At 45.2% G+C, this 21,999-nt stretch overlaps 1 protein-coding gene across 1 annotated transcript in view; it reads right to left on the bottom strand.

Moving 5' to 3' along the window:
* The window catches only part of LOC109885452 (F-actin-uncapping protein LRRC16A), a 219,611-nt gene that overhangs the window by 147,661 nt on the left and 49,951 nt on the right, over nucleotides 1-21,999 (bottom strand). Inside the window, exons 3-5 of the mRNA XM_031811859.1 lie at nucleotides 18,462-18,512; nucleotides 5,308-5,367; nucleotides 3,831-3,952 (exon numbers count right to left, since the gene is read on the bottom strand). Coding sequence (XP_031667719.1) covers nucleotides 3,831-3,952; nucleotides 5,308-5,367; nucleotides 18,462-18,512 — 233 coding nt within the window. The remainder of the gene's footprint in view (nucleotides 1-3,830; nucleotides 3,953-5,307; nucleotides 5,368-18,461; nucleotides 18,513-21,999) is intronic.

Below are 21,999 nucleotides of genomic sequence, written 5' to 3'. Positions count from 1 at the left end.
AGACACTGGGTAGTTAACATGGCTATAGGTCTGTACACAGAGCAGAGCATAGGGAGTTAACATGGCTATAGGTCTGGATATAGACACTGGGGAGTTAACATGGCTATAGGTCTGGATATAGACACTGGGTAGTTAACATGACTATAGGTCTGGATATAGACACTGATATACTGGGGAGTTAACATGACTATAGGTCTGTATATAGACACTGGGGAGTTAACATGGCTATAGGACTGGATATAGACACTGGGTAGTTAACATGGCTATAGGTCTGGATATAGACACTGGGTAGTTAACATGGCTATAGGTCTGTATATAGACACTGGGTAGTTAACATGGCTATAGGTCTGTATATAGACACTGGGTAGTTAACATGGCTATAGGTCTGTATATAGACACTGGGTAGTTAACATGACTATAGGTCTGTATATAGACACTGGGTAGTTAACATGGCTATAGGTCTGTATATAGACACTGGGTAGTTAACATGGCTATAGGACTGGATATAGACACTGGGTAGTTAACATGACTATAGGTCTGGATATAGACACTGGGTAGTTAACATGGCTATAGGTCTGTATATAGACACTGGGTAGTTAACATGACTATAGGTCTGTATATAGACACTGATATACTGGGTAGTTAACATGGCTATAGGACTGGATATAGACACTGGGTAGTTAACATGGCTATAGGACTGTATATAGACACTGGGTAGTTAACATGGCTATAGGACTGTATATAGACACTGGGTAGTTAACATGGCTATAGGTCTGTATATAGACACTGGGTAGTTAACATGGCTATAGGTCTGTATATAGACACTGGGTAGTTAACATGGCTATAGGTCTGTATATAGACACTGGGTAGTTAACATGGCTATAGGACTGTATATAGACACTGGGTAGTTAACATGGCTATAGGTCTGTATATAGACACTGGGTAGTTAACATGGCTATAGGTCTGTATATAGACACTGGGTAGTTAACATGGCTATAGGACTGGATATAGACACTGGGTAGTTAACATGGCTATAGGTCTGTATATAGACACTGGGTAGTTAACATGGCTATAGGTCTGTATATAGACACTGGGGAGATAACATGGCTATAGGTCTGTATATAGACACTGGGTAGTTAACATGGCTATAGGTCTGTATATAGACACTGGGTAGTTAACATGGCTATAGGTCTGTATATAGACACTGGGTAGTTAACATGGCTATAGGACTGTATATAGACACTGGGTAGTTAACATGGCTATAGGACTGTATATAGACACTGGGTAGTTAACATGGCTATAGGACTGTATATAGACACTGGGTAGTTAACATGGCTATAGGACTGTATATAGACACTGGGTAGTTAACATGGCTATAGGTCTGTATATAGACACTGGGTAGTTAACATGGCTATAGGTCTGTATATAGACACTGGGTAGTTAACATGGCTATAGGTCTGTATATAGACACTGGGTAGTTAACATGGCTATAGGACTGTATATAGACACTGGGTAGTTAACATGGCTATAGGTCTGGATATAGACACTGATATACTGGGTAGTTAACATGGCTATAGGTCTGGATATAGACACTGATATACTGGGTAGTTAACATGGCTATAGGTCTGTATATAGACACTGATATACTGGGTAGTTAACATGGCTATAGGACTGTATATAGACACTGGGTAGTTAACATGGCTATAGGTCTGTATATAGACACTGGGTAGTTAACATGGCTATAGGACTGTATATAGACACTGGGTAGTTAACATGGCTATAGGTCTGTATATAGACACTGGGTAGTTAACATGACTATAGGTCTGTATATAGACACTGGGTAGTTAACATGGCTATAGGTCTGGATATAGACACTGGGTAGTTAACATGGCTATAGGACTGTATATAGACACTGGGTAGTTAACATGGCTATAGGTCTGGATATAGACACTGATATACTGGGTAGTTAACATGGCTATAGGTCTGGATATAGACACTGATATACTGGGTAGTTAACATGACTATAGGTCTGTATATAGACACTGATATACTGGGTAGTTAACATGGCTATAGGTCTGTATATAGACACTGATATACTGGGTAGTTAACATGGCTATAGGTCTGTATATAGACACTGATATACTGGGTAGTTAACATGGCTATAGGTCTGTATATAGACACTGATATACTGGGTAGTTAACATGGCTATAGGCCTGTATATAGACACTGATATACTGGGTAGTTAACATGGCTATAGGTCTGTATATAGACACTGGGTAGTGAACATGGCTATAGGTCTGTATATAGACACTGGGAAGTTAACATGGCTATAGGTCTGTATATAGACACTGATATACTGGGTAGTTAACATGGCTATAGGTCTGTATATAGACACTGATACACTGGGTAGTTAACATGGCTATAGGTCTGTATATAGACACTGATATACTGGGTAGTTAACATGGCTATAGGTCTGTATATAGACACTGATACACTGGGTAGTTAACATGGCTATAGGTCTGTATATAGACACTGATACACTGGGTAGTTAACATGGCTATATGTCTGTATATAGACACTGATACACTGGGTAGTTAACATGGCTATAGGTCTGTATATAGACACTGATATACTGTCTATAGTGTAGATGACCCTGACTGTAGTAAATTGCTAGGATGTGCTTGACTGCTGTAAAATGTGAAGACCTCTAGATAGCTGCTGTTCACTTCACGGTCCGTACAACATCACAGATATTAGCAGGTGATGACAGATTATTTACACAGAAGCCATTCAGAGAAGGTCAGAGAGTCTCATCAAGAGTCCATTCTGTCTAGGACTGAACCCTGACTGAACCCAGATCAGTGTTGGGTGGGAAAGCTCAGTGTAATCAGTGGATGGAATAAGTCACATTAAATTGCATGGAAAGAGAGAAGCAAAGAGACGGAAAGAGACGGAGAGAGAGAGAGAGAGAGAGAGAGAGAGAGAGAGAGAGAGAGAGAGAGAGAGAGATGAGAGATGAGAGATAGGGAAGAGAGAGGAGAGAGGGAGGGGAGAGTGAGAGATGGGGAAAGAGAGAGAAGGGGAATGAGAGATAGGGAAGAGAGAAGGAGAGATAGAGAGAGAGAGAGAGAGAGAGAGAGAGAGAGGCATGAGAGATAGGGAAGAGAGAAGGAGAGATAGAGAGAGAGAGAGAGAGAGGCATGAGAGATAGGGAAGAGAGAGGAGAGAGGGAGGAGAGCGAGAAGGGGAATCAGAGATAGGGAAGAGAGAGAGTGATAGGGGAGAGAGAGAGGAGAGGGGGGAGAGAGAGAGGAGAGAGGGAGTAGAGAAAGGGAGAGAGAGAGGGAGAGAGAGAGGAGAGAGGAGAGAGAGAGAGAAGGGGAATGAGAGATAGGGAAGAGAGAGAGAGAGTGGAGAGAGGAGAGGAGAGAGGGAGGAGATAAAGGGAGAGAGAGGGAGAGAGAGATGAGAGAGAGAGGAGAGAGGAGAGAGGGAGGAGAAAGAGAGAGGGAGAGAGGGAGGAGAGAAAGGGAGAGAGAGAGAGAGGAGAGAGAGGAGAGGAGAGAGGGAGGAGAGAAAGGGAGAGAGGAGAGAGGAGAGAGAGGAGAGAGGAGAGAGAGAGAGAGAGAGAGAGAGAGAGAGGAGAGAGAGAGAGGAGAGAGGAGAGAGGGAGGAGAAAGAGAAAGAGAGAGAGAAGGGGAAATAAAAAAGAGAGTGTGAATAGGAAAGAAAGGTCAGTGGAAACTAAAGGTCATTGACTCTGTGTGTGAGTGTGTGTGCGTTCGTTCGTGCGCGGGTGTTTTTGCACGAGTGTGCATGTGTGTACTCACAGTGGTGATAGACCAGGACATATCCTCTGTAGACAGATCCCAATGTGAGCCACCACCTCATTCACCTCTTCTGTAGAGGTCAGCTTCAGAGACACAACACCTCTCTCATAGTCCACCGTCAACTATACAAGACAAACATGAACAACAACCCTCAGTAATATCATATAGTAATATCATATAGTAACCCTCAGTAATATCATATAGTAATATCATATAGTAACCCTCAGTAATATCATATAGTAACCCTCAGTAATATCATATAGTAACCCTCAGTAATATCATATAGTAACCCTCAGTAATATCATATAGTAACATCATATAGTAACCCTCAGTAATATCATATAGTAACCCTCAGTAATATTATATAGTAACCCTCAGTAATATAATATAGTAACCCCCAGTAATATCATATAGTAACCCCCAGTAATATCATATAGTAATATGATATAGTAACCCTCAGTAATATAATATAGTAACCCCCAGTAATATCATATAGTAACCCCCAGTAATATCATATAGTAATATAATATAGTAACCCTCAGTAATATCATATAGTAACCCTCAGTAACATCATATAGTAACCCTCAGTAATATCATATAGTAACCCTCAGTAACATCATATAGTAACCCTCAGTAATATCATATAGTAACCCTCAGTAACATCATATAGTAACCCTCAGTAATATCATATAGTAACCCTCAGTAATATCATATAGTAACCCTCAGTAATATCATATAGTAACCCCCAGTAATATCATATAGTAACCCTCAGTAATATCATATAGTAACATCATATAGTAACCCTCAGTAATATCATATAGTAATCCTCAGTAATATCATATAGTAACCCTCAGTAATATCATATAGTAACCCTCAGTAATATCATATAGTAACCCTCAGTAATATCATATAGTAATATCATATAGTAACCCTCAGTAATATCATATAGTAACCCTCAGTAATATCATATAGTAACCCTCAGTAATATCATATAGTAACCCTCAGTAATATCATATACTAACATCATATAGTAACCCTCAGTAATATCATATAGTAACCCTCAGTAATATCATATAGTAACCCTCAGTAATATCATATAGTAACCCTCAGTAATATCATATAGTAACCCCCAGTAATATCATATAGTAACCCTCAGTAATATCATATAGTAACCCTCAGTAATATCATATAGTAATATCATATAGTAACCCTCAGTAATATCATATAGTAACCCTCAGTAATATCATATAGTAACCCTCAGTAATATCATATAGTAATATCATATAGTAACCCTCAGTAATATCAAATAGTAACCCTCAGTTACATATATAATGGTGATTGTAACACACATTACAACCAGTAATAACAGTGTTATCCCTAATTCAGATGGATGATTGACTAACAGATGATTCATGATCAGATGATGAACCATTTGTTGGAGCGATACATGGTACAGCCAGAGAGGTGGTTTTCTGACCTGTGTGGGCTTGTTACAGGTGATCCCTTGTATCTCCAGATAATTAAAGTTGTGTTCAACCTGAAAGAGACAAATAAAACACATAGAAACATGTAGAAATCATGATCTATAATACAGCTGTCAATCACAGTAGTGTTTCAGACCTGTCTGGTAAATACTACTCTGGATGGATGAGGTACTGTAGGAGGATAATGGATGGATGATAATGGATGATGAGGTACTGTAGGAGGATAATGGATGGATGATACACTGGAGGAGGATAATGGATGGATGATAATGGATGGTGAGGTACTGTAGGAGGATAATGGATGGATGATAATGGATGATGAGGTACTGTAGGAGGATAATGGATGGATGATACACTGTAGGAGGATAATGGATGGATGATAATGGATGGGTGATACACTGTATGAGGATACTGGATAGATGAGATACTGTAAGAAGATAATGGATGGATGATACACTGTAGGAGGATAATGGATGGATGATAATGGATGGGTGATACACTGTATGAGGATACTGGACAGATGAGATACTGTAGGAAGATAATGGATGGATGATACACTGTAGGAGGATAATGGATGGATGATAATGGATGGGTGATACACTGTATGAGGATACTGGATAGATGAGATACTGTAGGAGGATAATGGATGGATGATACACTGTAGGAGGATAATGGATGGATGATAATGGATGGGTGATACACTGTATGAGGATACTGGATAGATGAGATACTGTAGGAGGATACTGGATGGATGATACACTGTAGGAGGATAATGGATGGATGATAATGGATGGGTGATACACTGTATGAGGATACTGGATAGATGAGATACTGTAGGAAGATAATGGATGGATGATACACTGTAGGAGGATAATGGATGGATGATAATGGATGGATGATACACTGTAGGGGGATACTGGATGGATGAGGTACTGTAGGAGGATAATGGATGGATGATACGCTGCATGAGGATAATAGATGGATGATAATGGATGGATGATACACGGTATGAGGATAATGGATGGATGATAATGGATGGGTGATACACTGTATGAGGATAATGGATGGATGATACACTGCATGAAGATAATGGATGTATGATACACTGCATGAAGATAATGGATGAATGATACTGTATGAGGATAATGGATGGATGAGGTACTGTAGGAGGATAATGAAAGATCTGAATAGTGACTGAGGCTGCACCTCAAATACCACCCTAGTCCCATAGGGCTCTGTTTTAAAGTAGTGCACTACATAGGGAATAGGGTGCCAATTGGTACACCTATTCTAGCTTCGTTCTAAAATGAATGGACAGGGATCTTTTTCCAACCTGCCTCTGTTCAAACACACCCCTCAGTGCTGAGGTCATCATTTAAGAGTATTGCTTCAGAATAGAATCATATCATGAAGCATCTCAGAGTAAAAAATGCTGATCTGGGATCAGTTTTAGATCATAATGAATATGATTTTATGGACGGTGGTACCTGATCCTGGATCAGCTCTCTTAACTCTGAGACCCTTAATGAATATGGGCCTGAATGTACGTTCATGAACATCCACCACTTCTCCTCCTCAGGTCCTTTGAAACAGGAAGTTATCAAACAACACGCCACAATGTCGTCTAGCATTCCATTCCAAAAAAGGACTGGAAAGTGAAGCTGGTTCACACCGGATGCACACATTACAAATGTACACACACACACACACCTGCACACACGTGCATACCACATACCATACTGTGAATTAATACACACAGACACATAGACAAACAAACCTCACACAAATCAAATGAAATGCTATTGGTCGCATACACATATTTAGCAGATGTTATTGCGGGTCTCGTGAAACGCTTTGTGTTCCTGGCAGTGCAGAAATATCTAATAATACCCAACAATACACAACAATACACAACAATACCCAACAATACACAACAATACACAACAATACACAACAATACCCAACAATACACAACAATACACAACAATACACAACAATACCCAACAATACACAACAATACCCAACAATACACAACAATACCCAACAATACACAACAATACACAACAATACACAACAATACCCAACAATACACAACAATACACAACAATACACAACAATACACAACAATACCCAACAATACACAACAATACACAACAATACCCAACAATACCCAACAATACCCAACAATACACAACAATACCCAACAATACACAACAATACACAACAATACCCAACAAGACACAACAATACCCAACAAGACACAACAATACCCAACAATACCCAACAATACCCAACAATACCCAACAATACCCAACAAGACACAACAATACACAACAATACCCAACAATACACAACAATACCCAACAATACCCAACAATACCCAACAATACCCAACAATACCCAACAATACCCAACAATACACAACAATACCCAACAATACACAACAATACCCAACAATACCCAACAATACCCAACAATACCCAACAATACACAACAATACCCAACAATACCCAACAATACACAACAATACCCAACAATACCCAACAATACACAACAATACCCAACAATACCCAACAATACAAAACAATACACAACAATACACAACAATACCCAACAATACACAACAATACACAACAATACACAACAATACCCAACAATACACAACAATACCCAACAATACACAACAATACACACAAATCTGAAACGTAAAAGAATGGAATTAAGAAACGTAGAAATATTGGGACGTGCGAAGACGGAGTCTGGAGTATAAATCTGTATATGTGATGGGATGAATAGACATAATGACCAGTATGTGGATAGAATATGTATATAGTATATATGTGATGTATAGACATTATGGACAGTATATTGATATAATATATAGTATATCTGTAGAATATGTGGATAGAATAGTATATGTAGAGCAATAGTCAAATAGGATGGCCTTGACTAGAATAAAGTATATACATATGAAATGGGTATAACACACACACGCACGCACACACAGCCAGGAAGCAGGCAGCATGGCCAGACTGATCCAGGCAGGTAGACGGACAGTGCTCCTGAGGCTTGGCAGTAGTTGTAGACAGAGAGAGGAGAGAGGCTGTCTGTCTGACCCTCAGGCTGACTGACACATTTCAACCAGCTGGTTCTTCCTGTGTCCTAGTTACTGTATTCTAGAAGGTCTACCAGCCAGCTGGTTCTTCCTGTGTCATAGTTACTGTTTTCCAGAAGGCCTACCAGCCAGCTGGACCCTCCTGTTTCATAGTTACTGTATTCCAGAAGGCCTACCAGCCAGCTGGACCCTCCTGTTTCATAGTTACTGTATTCCAGAAGGCCTACCAGCCAGCTGGTTCTTCCTGTTTCATAGTTACTGTATTCCTACCAACCAGCTGGTTCTTCCTGTGTCATAGTTACTGTATTCCAGAAGGCCTACCAACCAGCTAATTCTTCCTGTGTCATAGTTACTGTATTCCAGAAGGCCTATCAGCCAGCTAATTCTTCCTGTGTCATAGTTACTGTATTCCAGAAGGCCTACCAACCAGCTGGTTCTTCCTGTGTCATAGTTACTGTATTCCAGAAGGTCTACCAGCCAGCTAATTCTTCCTGTGTCATAGTTACTGTATTCCAGAAGGCCTACCAGCCAGCTGGTTCTTCCTGTGTCATAGTTACTGTATTCCAGAAGGCCTACCAGCCAGCTAATTATTCCTGTGTCATAGTTACTGTATTCCAGAAGGCCTACCAACCAGCTGGTTCTTCCTGTGTCATAGTTACTGTATTCCAGAAGGCCTACCAGCAAGCTGACTCTTCCTGTGTCATAGTTACTGTATTCCAGAAGGCCTAGCAGCCAGCTGGTTCTTCCTGTGTCATAGTTACTGTATTCCAGAAGGTCTACCAGCCAGCTGGTTCCTCCTGTGTCATAGTTACTGTATTCCAGAAGGCCTACCAGCCAGCTGGTTCTTCCTGTGTCATAGTTACTGTATTCTAGAAGGCCTTCCAGCAGAGTCAGTCCCTGTAGTCTACCTGAAAATCCTTATTTTAGCCTTCCTCAAATGTCTTTTCTAAGTCTTTATTCAGACTTGCTGAATATCCAAGACAAAAAGGTACACATCTACGATATATAAGCTGTGAAGTGTGAATGTAAAAAGCATCTATGAATCCCTTGTTCTCAGTCACGTTCACTCCTCTCCCTCACAGAGTCTACAAACACTGACAAACATGTCCACTGAGGTGTATCGAGGCCCCGTCCCACTAGAGAATGTCCCATTAGCAGTGTTGGATTAGACATAGTGAGGAAGAGGAAATGAGTGAAGAATGAAAGAGATCAGTCCATGTCTGAGCCAGCCAATAGCTGCAGCCTGCTGAGAGGTGCTGTCAGAAAGCAGAGGTGTGACTAATTGAATAATTCAGTCACTCGTTTATTATCCATCTGTCTCTCTGATATCTGTCCTGACAGTATTCTGTCTCTCTGATATCTGTCCTGACAGTAGTCTGTCTCTCTGATATCTGTCCTGACAGTAGTCTGTCTCTCTGATATCTGTCCTGACAGTATTCTGTCTCTCTGATATCTGTCCTGACAGTAGTCTGTCTCTCTGATATCTGTCCTGACAGTATTCTGTCTCTCTGATATCTGTTCTGACAGTAGTCTGTCTCTCTGATATCTGTCCTGGCAGTAGTCTGTCTCTCTTATATCTGTCCTGACAGTAGTCTGTCTCTCTGATATCTGTCCTGACAGTAGTCTGTCTCTCTGATATCTGTCCTGACAGTATTCTGTCTCTCTGATATCTGTCCTGACAGTAGTCTGTCTCTCTGATATCTGTCCTGACAGTAGTCTGTCTCTCTGATATCTGTCCTGACAGTATTCTGTCTCTCTGATATCTGTCCTGACAGTATTCTGTCTCTCTGATATCTGTCCTGACAGTAGTCTGTCTCTCTGATATCTGTCCTGACAGTGTTCTGTCTCTCTGATATCTGTCCTGACAGTAGTCTGTCTCTCTGATATCTGTCCTGACAGTAGTCTGTCTCTCTGATATCTGTCCTGACAGTATTCTGTCTCTCTGATATCTGTCCTGACAGTAGTCTGTCTCTCTGATATCTTTCCTGACAGTATTCTGTCTCTCTGATATCTGTCCTGACAGTATTCTGTCTCTCTGATATCTGTCCTGACAGTAGTCTGTCTCTCTGATATCTGTCCTGACAGTAGTCTGTCTCTCTGATATCTGTCCTGACAGTATTCTGTCTCTCTGATATCTGTCCTGACAGTAGTCTGTCTCTCTGATATCTGTCCTGACAGTATTCTGTCTCTCTGATATCTGTCCTGACAGTATTCTGTCTCTCTGATATCTGTCCTGACAGTATTCTGTCTCTCTGATATCTGTCCTGACAGTATTCTGTCTCTCTGATATCTGTCCTGACAGTAGTCTGTCTCTCTGATATCTGTCCTGACAGTGTTCTGTCTCTCTGATATCTGTCCTGACAGTAGTCTGTCTCTCTGATATCTGTCCTGACAGTAGTCTGTCTCTCTGATATCTGTCCTGACAGTAGTCTGTCTCTCTGATATCTGTCCTGACAGTATTCTGTCTCTCTGATATCTGTCCTGACAGTAGTCTGTCTCTCTGATATCTGTCCTGACAGTATTCTGTCTCTCTGATATCTGTCCTGACAGTATTCTGTCTCTCTGATATCTGTCCTGACAGTAGTCTGTCTCTCTGATATCTGTCCTGACAGTAGTCTGTCTCTCTGATATCTGTCCTGACAGTATTCTGTCTCTCTGATATCTGTTCTTACAGTAGTCTGTCTCTCTGATATCTGTTCTTACAGTAGTCTGTCTCTCTGATATCTGTCCTGACAGTGTTCTGGATAACTCCAGTTAGAGATAGATCTAAGATAATGGATAACTCCAGTTAGAGATAGATCTGAGATAATGGATAACTCCAGTTAGAGATAGATCTAAGATAATGGATAACTCCAGTTAGAGATAGATCTAAGATAATGGATAACTCCAGATAGAGATAGATCTGAGATAATGGATAACTCCAGATAGAGATAGATCTGAGATAATGGATAACTCCAGATAGAGATAGATCTGAGATAATGGATAACTCCAGATAGAGGTAGATCTGAGATAATGGATAACTCCAGATGGAGGTAGATCTTAGATAATGGATAACTCCAGTTAAGACTGAATGCTCAGCCCAGCAGAGATTACAGAGATGATGCAAGACCTGCTGCCAAACTGCAACCTTAACTGCATATCATCACGTCAAATACACAAAGTCAATCAGTGTCATGTTGACAGTAATGATGCATCTGAATGGTGCAGGGCTGTAGTAAAACCCTGCCATAACCACTGTTAAAGTTACACCCTCAGGGTGGGTTGGATGATAGACTTCACATACATAGCGTGTGTGTGTGTGCGTGCATGCGTGCGTGCGTGTGCGTGTGTGTGTGCGTGTGTGCAGGCATGCATGTGTGTGCGTGCGTGTCTGTGTGCGTACGGGTGGGTGTGTGGTTTTGTGTGTGTGTGTGTGTGTGCATGCGCGTGCGCGTGTGTGTGTGCGTGCGTGCGTGCGCGTGTGCTTGTGTGTGTGTGTGTGTGTGTGTGTGTGTGTAGACAGAGCTCAGAGCTCAGGGATTAAACCAAGGACACAGCACCAGACCTAACATAACCTTACCTAAACACACAGGCCTGGCTGCTGCTGCAGGCTGCTGTCCACAGAGACACACTGGTTCTAAACCAACATCAACTGAGTCTTACAGGAGAGGAAAACTAAGTAGAAAGAGAGAAGGAAAAGAACAGAGAGGTAGAGGGAAAATACAGAGAGAGAGGGGAGGAGAGAGAGAGAGAGAGAGAGAGAGAGGGGAGGAGAGAGAGAGAGAGAGAGAGGGGAGGAGAGAGAGAGAGAGAGAGAGAGAGAGAGAGAGAGAGAGAGAGAGAGAGAGGGGAAAGACTTACTCCTACAATCCCTCTCAGCTCTACCTCTATCTAACGGGAAGCCCCAGCCTCAGAGGAAACCAGACCAGACTGATTAGAGGAAACCAGACCAGACTGATCAGAGGAAACCAGACCAGACTGATCAGAGGACACCAGACCAGACTGATCAGAGGACACCAGACCAGACTGATCAGAGGACACCAGACCAGACTGATCAGAGGAGACAAGATCAGACTGATCAGAGGAAACCAGACCAGACTGATCAGAGGAAACCAGACCAGACTGATCAGAGGACACCAGACCACACTGATCAGAGAACACCAGACCAGATTGATCAGAGGACACCAGACAAGACTGATCAGAGAACACCAGACCAGACTGATCAGAGAACACCAGACCAGATTGATCAGATGACACCAGACCAGACTGATCAGAGGACACCAGACCAGACTGATCAGAGGACACCAGACCAGACTGATCAGAGGAAACTGGACAGGACGAGGGTGATAGAAAGCCAGACGATGGGTCAGATCAATTCCACGATTTTCATAAACCGGCTGAAGCCTGCCTGGAGCGCAGCACGCTATCAAAACAACCACAGCCTGAGAGGTCCCAGCAGAGATACCTCTGATGGAGAGAGAGAGAGAGGGTAGGAGGGGAGTAAGAGAGAGAGAGGGTAGGAGGGGAGAAAGAGAGAGAAAGAGAGAGGGTAGGAGGGGAGAAAGAGAGAGGGTAGGAGGGGAGAAAGAGAGAGAAAGAAAGAGGGTAGGAAGGGAGAAAGAGAGAGAAAGAGAGAGTGGGAGGGGAGAAAGAGAGAGGGTAGGAGGGGAGAAAGAGAGAAAGAAGGTAGGAGAGGAGAAAGAGAGAAAGAGGGTAGGAGTGTAGAAAGAGAGAGAGACCCCTGAACTCTTAGAGAGAGAGGGTAGGAGGGGAGGAACAGATTTTACGCTGGCCTGAGAGACGGCTACTAATCTATACCTGAAGAATCTCCTCTCCTACTGCTACAATGCATCCTCTGTAGGCCGTGAAAGTCAGACAACCTGATAAGAGTATCCTGTACATTCCTCTGTCCAGGCCGTGATAGACAGACTGATAAGAGTATCCTGTACATTCCTCTGTCCAGGCCGTGATAGTCAGACACACTGATGAGAGGATCCAGGACATCCACAGTCTGGATTCAATGAACATCGTTCTGTGGACTAACTTCAGAACTTCTGGCTGGAGTTACTGTATTTATTGAAGGATAACAAAGTAATGAGGATTCAATGTAAGAATCTGTTCAGTGGACAATCGACAACTCCAGGGTGGGTTGGTAAATACACTGTTGTCTTATCACCCAGTGACCTGGGATCCAGTGGAGGTGATCCTCTAGGGTCCAGTGGAGGTGATCCTCTAGGTGATCCTCTAGGATCCTGTGGAGGTGATCCTCTAGGATCCAGTGGAGGTGATCTTCTAGGATCCTGTGGAGGTGATCCTCTAGGATCCTGTGGAGGTGATCCTCTAGGATCCAGTGGAGGTGATCCTCTAGGATCCAGTGGAGGTGATCCTCTAGGATCCTGTGGAGGTGATCCTCTAGGATCCTGTGGAGGTGATCCTCTAGGATCCAATGGAGGTGATCCTCTAGGATCCTGTGGAGGTGATCCTCTAGGATCCTGTGGAGGTGATCCTCTAGGATCCAGTGGAGGTGATCCTCTAGGATCCTGTGGAGGTGATCCTCTAGGGTCCAGTGGAGGTGATCCTCTAGGTGATCCTCTAGTGTCCAGTGGAGGTGATCCTCTAGGATCCAGTGGAGGTGATCCTCTAGGATCCAGTGGAGGTGATCCTTTGGGATCCAGTGGAGGTGATCCTCTAGGTGATCCTCTAGGATTCAATGGAGGTGATCCTCTAGGATCCAGTGGAGGTGATCCTCTAGGGTCCAGTGGAGGTGATCCTCTAGGGTCCAGTGGAGGTGATCCTCTAGGATCCCGTGGAGGTGATCCTCTAGGGTCCAGTGGAGTTGATCCCAGAGAGTAATCAGTCTCAGCGCCACTGCTTAGGACCACATGTAGGGGTTCCAGAGATCATCAGGGGTCACTATGACCACATTTAGGGGTTCCAGAGATCATCAGGGGTCACTAAGACCACATGTAGGGGATCCAGATATCATCAGGGGTCACTAAGACCACATGTAGGGGTTCCAGAGATCATCAGGGGTCACTAGGGGTCAGCAGGCTTTCCTCGGGGTCAAGTTCCATTGACATCTCTAATCTACTAACAACGCCAGGGGGAGAGAGGAGAGGAGAGGAGAGGAGAGTAACACTAACAGTCTACAGGGAAAAGGTTGGTGTTTCAGAACAGGGGACGCTGTAAGCCGATATAGACACACAACTGTAACTGTGGTACATCTGTACTGTATTACTGTGTTGCACTGTGTTGTGGCCAAATGAAAATAAGGGCCAGTGGACTGTGACTAAGGGCCAGTGGACTGTGACTAAGGGCCAGTGGACTGTGACTAAGGGCCAGTGGACTGTGACTAAGGGCCAGTGGACTGTGACTAAGGGCCAGTGGACTGTGACCAAGGGCCAGTGGACTGTGACCAAGGGCCAGTGGACTGTGACCAAGGGCCAGTGGACTGTGACTAAGGGCCAGTGGGCTGTGACTAAGGGCCAGTGGGCTGTGACTAAGGGCCAGTGGGCTGTGACTAAGGGCCAGTGGACTGTGACTAAGGGCCAGTGGGCTGTGACTAAGGGCCAGTGGGCTGTGACTAAGGGCCAGTGGACTGTGACCAAGGGCCAGTGGACTGTGATTTTTTATTTATTTAACCTTTATTTAAAAAGGCACACAGTTGAAGTATTAACACAATCAGCTAACGAGTGAGATGCAGTGAGTCAGAAGAAGCCGTCTGTCCGTCTGTTACATGATTAACACCATCAGAACCTCCACCGTCAGAACCACCACCATCAGAACCACCACCGTCAGAACCTCCACCATTAGAACCACCACCATCAGAACCTCCACCATCAGAACCACCACCATCAGAGCCTCCACCATCAGAACCACCACCGTCAGAACCACCACCGTCAGAACCTCCACCGTCAGAACCACCACCGTCAGAACCACCACCGTCAGAACCTCCACCGTCAGAATCACCACCGTCAGAAACTCCACCATCAGAACCACCACCATCAGAACCACCACCATCAGAACCTCCACCATCAGAACCACCACCATAAGAACCACCACCATCAGAGCCTCCACCATCAGAACCACCACCATCAGAACCACCACCATCAGAACGTCCACCGACAGAACCTCCACCATCAGAACCACCACCATCAGAACCTCCACCATCAGAACCACCACCATCAGAACCACCACCATCAGAACCTCCACCATCAGAACCACCACCATCAGAGCCTCCACCATCAGAACCACCACCGTCAGAACCACCACCGTCAGAACCTCCACCGTCAGAACCACCACCGTCAGAACCACCACCATCAGAACCTCCACCGTCAGAATCACCACCGTCAGAAACTCCACCATCAGAACCACCACCATCAGAACCACCACCATCAGAACCTCCACCATCAGAACCACCACCATAAGAACCACCACCATCAGAGCCTCCACCATCAGAACCACCACCATCAGAACCACCACCATCAGAACGTCCACCGACAGAACCTCCACCATCAGAACCACCACCATCAGAACCTCCACCATCAGAACCACAACCATCAGAACCACCACCATCAGAACCACCACCATCAGAACCTCCACCATCAGAACCACCACCATCAGAACCACCACCATCAGAACCACAACCATCAGAACCACAACCATCAGAACCACAACCATCAGAACCACCACCATCAGAACCACAACCATCAGAACCACAACCATCAGAACCACAACCATCAGAACCTCCACCATCAGAACCACCACCATCAGAACCACCACCATCAGAACCACCACCATCAGAACCACCACCATCAGAACCACCACACACTCAATCAACTCAATTGAAAAAGTATTTAAAAAATATTGAAATTGGAAGCTGTTCTTGTACAGCCTGTGTGCCAGCCAGAGTAGTTTCCTAGGTTACCTAGAAGAGACAGGCCTATGAGCTGTAGCTGGCTGGCCAGAGTAGTTTCCTAGTTGACCTAGAAGAGACAGGCCTATGAGCTGTAGCTGGCTGGCCAGAGTAGTTTCCTAGGTTACCTAGAAGAGACAGGCCTATGAGCTGTAGCTGGCTGGCCAGAGTAGTTTCCTAGGTTACCTAGAAGAGACAGGCCTATGAGCTGTAGCTGGTTGGCCAGAGTAGTTTCCTAGGTTACCTATGAGCTGTAGCTGGCTGGCCAGAGTAGTTTCCTAGGTTACCTAGAAGAGACAGGCCTATGAGCTGTAGCTGGCTGGCCAGAGTAGTTTCCTAGGTTACCTAGAAGAGACAGGCCTATGAGCTGTAGCTGGCTGGTCAGAGTAGTTTCCTAGGTTACCTAGAAGAGACAGGCCTATGAGCTGTAGCTGGCTGGCCAGAGTAGTTTCCTAGGTTACCTAGAAGAGACAGGCCTATGAGCTGTAGCTGGCTGGCCAGAGTAGTTTCCTAGGTTACCTATGAGCTGTAGCTGGCTGGCCAGAGTAGTTTCCTAGTTGACCTAGAAGAGACAGGCCTATGAGCTGTAGCTGGCTGGCCAGAGTAGTTTCCTAGGTTACCTATGAGCTGTAGCTCGCTGGCCAGAGTAGTTTCCTAGGTTACCTAGAAGAGACAGGCCTATGAGCTGTAGCTGGCTGGCCAGAGTAGTTTCCTAGGTTACCTATGAGCTGTAGCTGGCTGGCCAGAGTAGTTTCCTAGTTGACCTAGAAGAGACAGGCCTATGAGCTGTAGCTGGCTGGCCAGAGTAGTTTCCTAGTTGACCTAGAAGAGACAGACCTATGAGCTGTAGCTGGCTGGCCAAAGTAGTTTCCTAGGTTACCTAGAAGAGACAGGCCTATGAGCTGTAGCTGGCTGGCCAGAGTAGTTTCCTAGGTTACCTAGAAGAGACAGGCCTATGAGCTGTAGCTGGCTGGCCAGAGTAGTTTCCTAGTTGACCTAGAAGAGACAGACCTATGAGCTGTAGCTGGCTGGCCAGAGTAGTTTCCTAGGTTAGCTAGAAGAGACAGGCCTATGAGCTGTAGCTGGCTGGCCAGAGTAGTTTCCTAGGTTACCTAGAAGAGACAGGCCTATGAGCTGTAGCTGGCTGGCCAGAGTAGTTTCCTAGTTGACCTAGAAGAGACAGGCCTATGAGCTGTAGCTGGCTGGCCAGAGTAGTTTCCTAGGTTACCTAGAAGAGACAGGCCTATGAGCTGTAGCTGGCTGGCCAGAGTAGTTTCCTAGGTTACCTAGAAGAGACAGGCCTATGAGCTGTAGCTGGTTGGCCAGAGTAGTTTCCTAGGTTACCTATGAGCTGTAGCTGGCTGGCCAGAGTAGTTTCCTAGGTTACCTAGAAGAGACAGGCCTATGAGCTGTAGCTGGCTGGCCAGAGTAGTTTCCTAGTTGACCTAGAAGAGACAGGCCTATGAGCTGTAGCTGGCTGGCCAGAGTAGTTTCCTAGGTTACCTAGAAGAGACAGGCCTATGAGCTGTAGTTGGCTGGCCAGAGTAGTTTCCTAGGTTACCTAGAAGAGACAGGCCTATGAGCTGTAGCTGGCTGGCCAGAGTAGTTTCCTAGGTTACCTAGAAGAGACAGGCCTATGAGCTGTAGCTGGCTGGCCAGAGTAGATTCCTAGGTTACCTAGAAGAGACAGACCTATGAGCTGTAGCTGGCTGGCCAGAGTAGATTCCTAGGTTACCTAGACAAGACAGGCCTATGAGCTGTATCTGGCTGGCCAGAGTAGTTTCCTAGGTTACCTATGAGCTGTAGCTGGCTGGCCAGAGTAGTTTCCTAGTTGACCTAGAAGAGACAGGCCTATGAGCTGTAGCTGGCTGGCCAGAGTAGTACCCTAGGTTACCTATGAGATGTAGCTGGCTGGCCAGAGTAGTTTCCAAGGTCACCTAGAAGAGACAGGCCTATGAGCTGTAGCTGGCTGGCCAGAGTAGTTTCCTAGGTTACCTATGAGCTATAGCTGGCTGGCCAGAGTAGTTTCCTAGTTGACCTAGAAGAGACAGGCCTATGAGCTGCAGCTGGCTGGCCAGAGTAGTTTCCTAGTTGACCTAGAAGAGACAGGCCTATGAGCTGCTGCTGGCTGTTCTTACCTTGCTAGGGATGCGTGCAGTCAGAAGGAAGGCCCGGTGAGATGAGAGAGCCTGAGGAAAACAGAGAAAATAAAATAAAATAAGTTAAACATCACACAGCAACTACAAGGCAGCTGTAGAACATCACACAGCAACTCCAAGGCAGCTGTAGAACATCCCACAGCAACTACAAGGCAGCTGTAGATCATCCCACAGCAACTACAAGGCAGCTGTAGATCATCACACAGCAACTCCAAGGCAGCTGTAGAACATCACACAGCAACTCCAAGGCAGCTGTAGAACATCACACAGCAACTCCAAGGCAGCTGTAGAACATCACACAGCAACTACAAGGCAGCTGTAGAACATCACACAGCAACTACAAGGCAGCAGTAGAACATCACACAGCAACTACAAGGCAGCTGTAGAACATCACACAGCAACTACAAGGCAGCTGTAGAACATCACACAGCAACTACAAGGCAGCTGTAGAACATCACACAGCAACTACAAGGCAGCTGTAGAACATCACACAGCAACTCCAAGGCAGCTGTAGAACATCACACAGCAACTACAAGGCAGCTGTAGAACATCACACAGCAACTCCAAGGCAGCTGTAGAACATCACACAGCAACTACAAGGCAGCTGTAGAACATCACACAGCAACTACAAGGCAGCTGTAGAACATCACACAGCAACTACAAGGCAGCTGTAGAACATCACACAGTAACAACAAGGCAGTAGTAGATCATCACACATCAACTACAAGGCAGCAACAAGTACCAAAAGGTGATCATGATGAAAATACCTTTCTGAACACGTGTGACAGGTTGAGAAGAAAAACACTAACAGACAAGCACATTCCTGACTTGACATTGAGCTGAGTTTGTCTGATAGAACAGGACAGAAACAGGGAAGGATGGGGAAAACCCCAAGGGGAAAATGAGGAAGATACGGGGGAACACACCAGTCACCAGCGGAGTCAGAAGGAAAAGTTGTCCACTGTGTCATGTTTAAAAACAAGGCCTGGGCAAGATGGCCTCCTTCCAGCAGAAGAGGACAGTGACGGATATTTGTTTTGGCTGAGGGACATTTAGAGTGACCCCACAGGGCCTGAGAACAGGGGAAAGAGAATGGGGGAAGAGAGAGAATGAGAGAGCCAAAGTGAGAGAAGAGAGAGACAGATAGAAGAATGGACTCGTCTTGCTGGGTCTCCTCATCCCCTGACCTGACTAGATTCAGAGAGACAACTTCTGTGTGCTGTGGCCTCACCTCATCGCTCTCTCTCTCCTCTCTTTCTCTCTCTTTTAAAGAGCACCAATTACTCATGGTTTTGTGTACCATTCTTTAAAAATAGGAAAAATACCAGAATATTCTCTAACTCTCAGGAAGAGTCCTTACAAACAAATCTATGATTCTAAACCAAACCATTACAACACATCACCATGTCTGTGTTCCAAATGGAACCCCATTCCCTATATAGTGGACTACTGTGTTCCAAATGGAACCCTATTCCCTATATAGTGGACTACTGTGTTCCAAATGGAACCCCATTCCCTATATAGTGGACTACTGAGTTGAAATGGAACCCTATTCCCTATATAGTGGACTACTGTGTTCCAAATGGAACCCTATTCCCTATATAGTGGACTACTGTGTTCCAAATGGAACCCTATTCCCTATATAGTGGACTACTGTGTTGAAATGGAACCCTATTCCCTATATAGTGGACTACTGAGTTGAAATGGAACCCTATTCCCTATATAGTGGACTACTGAGTTGAAATGGAACCCTATTCCCTATATAGTGGACTACTGTGTTCCAAATGGAACCCTATTCCCTATATAGTGGACTACTGTGTTGAAATGGAACCATATTCCCTATATAGTGGACTACTGTGTTGAAATGGAACCCTATTCCCTATATAGTGGACTACTGTGTTCCAAATGGAACCCTATTCCCTATATAGTGGACTACTGTGTTCCAAATGGAACCCTATTCCCTATATAGTTTACTACTGTGTTGAAATGGAACCCTATTCCCTATATAGTTTACTACTGTGTTCCAAATGGAACCCTATTCCCTATATATCTACTTGGAATGCAGAAAAATACATCTCTTTTCTCCATAATCTGCCTGATTCAGTTCCCTGTCCTCCACAGAGTGATTCAGTTCCATAATTAGGTTGGGAATGAGAGTCATTATACTCAACTCAAATGAGGTCGTTCACCCAAATCAGAGTTGTTCCTGTTTTAGCTACTGCCATGGGGCCTTCTCTGACTCAGCATCGTCACACACGTGACTCCCGCAAAGAGACAGACAGACGCTTTCATACAGCCTGTCACAGGACAATGAATGTAAATCTTTAGGTACTGAGCTCCAGTCATCGAGGCCCCCGTGGTAAATGAGCTCATCTCTGCTTGACTCAACACACAGCAGACAGAGATCCAGAGACTGCTGCTCTGTACAGGAACAGGATATTACAGGATGTGACTCTGCTGTCATCTCTTCCTGGTCTGAACATGGTAATAAAGGAAACCCTGCAGCTCTCAAAACACTGAGTACCCAGCCCAGTGACTACTGAGTACCCAGCCCAGTGACTACTGAGTAACCAGCCCAGTGACTACTGAGTACCCAGCCCAGTGACTACTGAGCACCCAGCCCAGTGACTACTGAGTACCCAGCCCAGTGACTACTGAGTACCCAGCCCAGTGACTACTGAGCACCCAGCCCAGTGACTACTGAGTACCCAGCCCAGTGACTACTGAGTACCCAGCCCAGTGACTACTGAGTACCCAGCCCAGTGACTACTGAGCACCCAGCCCAGTGACTACTGAGTACCCAGCCCAGTGACTACTGAGTACCCAGCCCAGTGACTACTGAGCACCCAGCCCAGTGACTACTGAGCACCCAGCCCAGTGACTACTGAGTAACCAGCCCAGTGACTACTGAGCACCCAGCCCAGTGACTACTGAGCACCCAGCCCAGTGACTACTGAGTAACCAGCCCAGTGACTACTGAGTACCCAGCCCAGTGACTACTGAGTACCCAGCCCAGTGACTACTGAGTACCCAGCCCAGTGACTACTGAGTACCCAGCCCAGTGACTACTGAGTACCCAGCCCAGTGACTACTGAGTACCCAGCCCAGTGACTACTGAGCACCCAGCCCAGTGACTACTGAGTACCCAGCCCAGTGACTACTGAGCACCCAGCCCAGTGACTACTGAGTACCCAGCCCAGTGACTACTGAGTACCCAGCCCAGTGACTACTGAGTACCCAGCCCAGTGACTACTGAGCACCCAGCCCAGTGACTACTGAGTACCCAGCCCAGTGACTACTGAGCACCCAGCCCAGTGACTACTGAGTACCCAGCCCAGTGACTACTGAGCACCCAGCCCAGTGACTACTGAGTACCCAGCCCAGTGACTACTGAGTACCCAGCCCAGTGACTACTGAGCACCCAGCCCAGTGACTACTGAGTACCCAGCCCAGTGACTACTGAGTACCCAGCCCAGTGACTACTGAGCACCCAGCCCAGTGACTACCCCAGCCAGTG

The sequence above is a fragment of the Oncorhynchus kisutch genome, unplaced genomic scaffold, assembly GCF_002021735.2.
Source record: "Oncorhynchus kisutch isolate 150728-3 unplaced genomic scaffold, Okis_V2 Okis02a-Okis13b_hom, whole genome shotgun sequence".
NCBI lineage: Eukaryota > Metazoa > Chordata > Actinopteri > Salmoniformes > Salmonidae > Oncorhynchus > Oncorhynchus kisutch.
The sequence above is the reverse complement of the archived record's forward strand: the minus strand, read 5'-3'. Positions and strand labels throughout refer to the sequence as shown.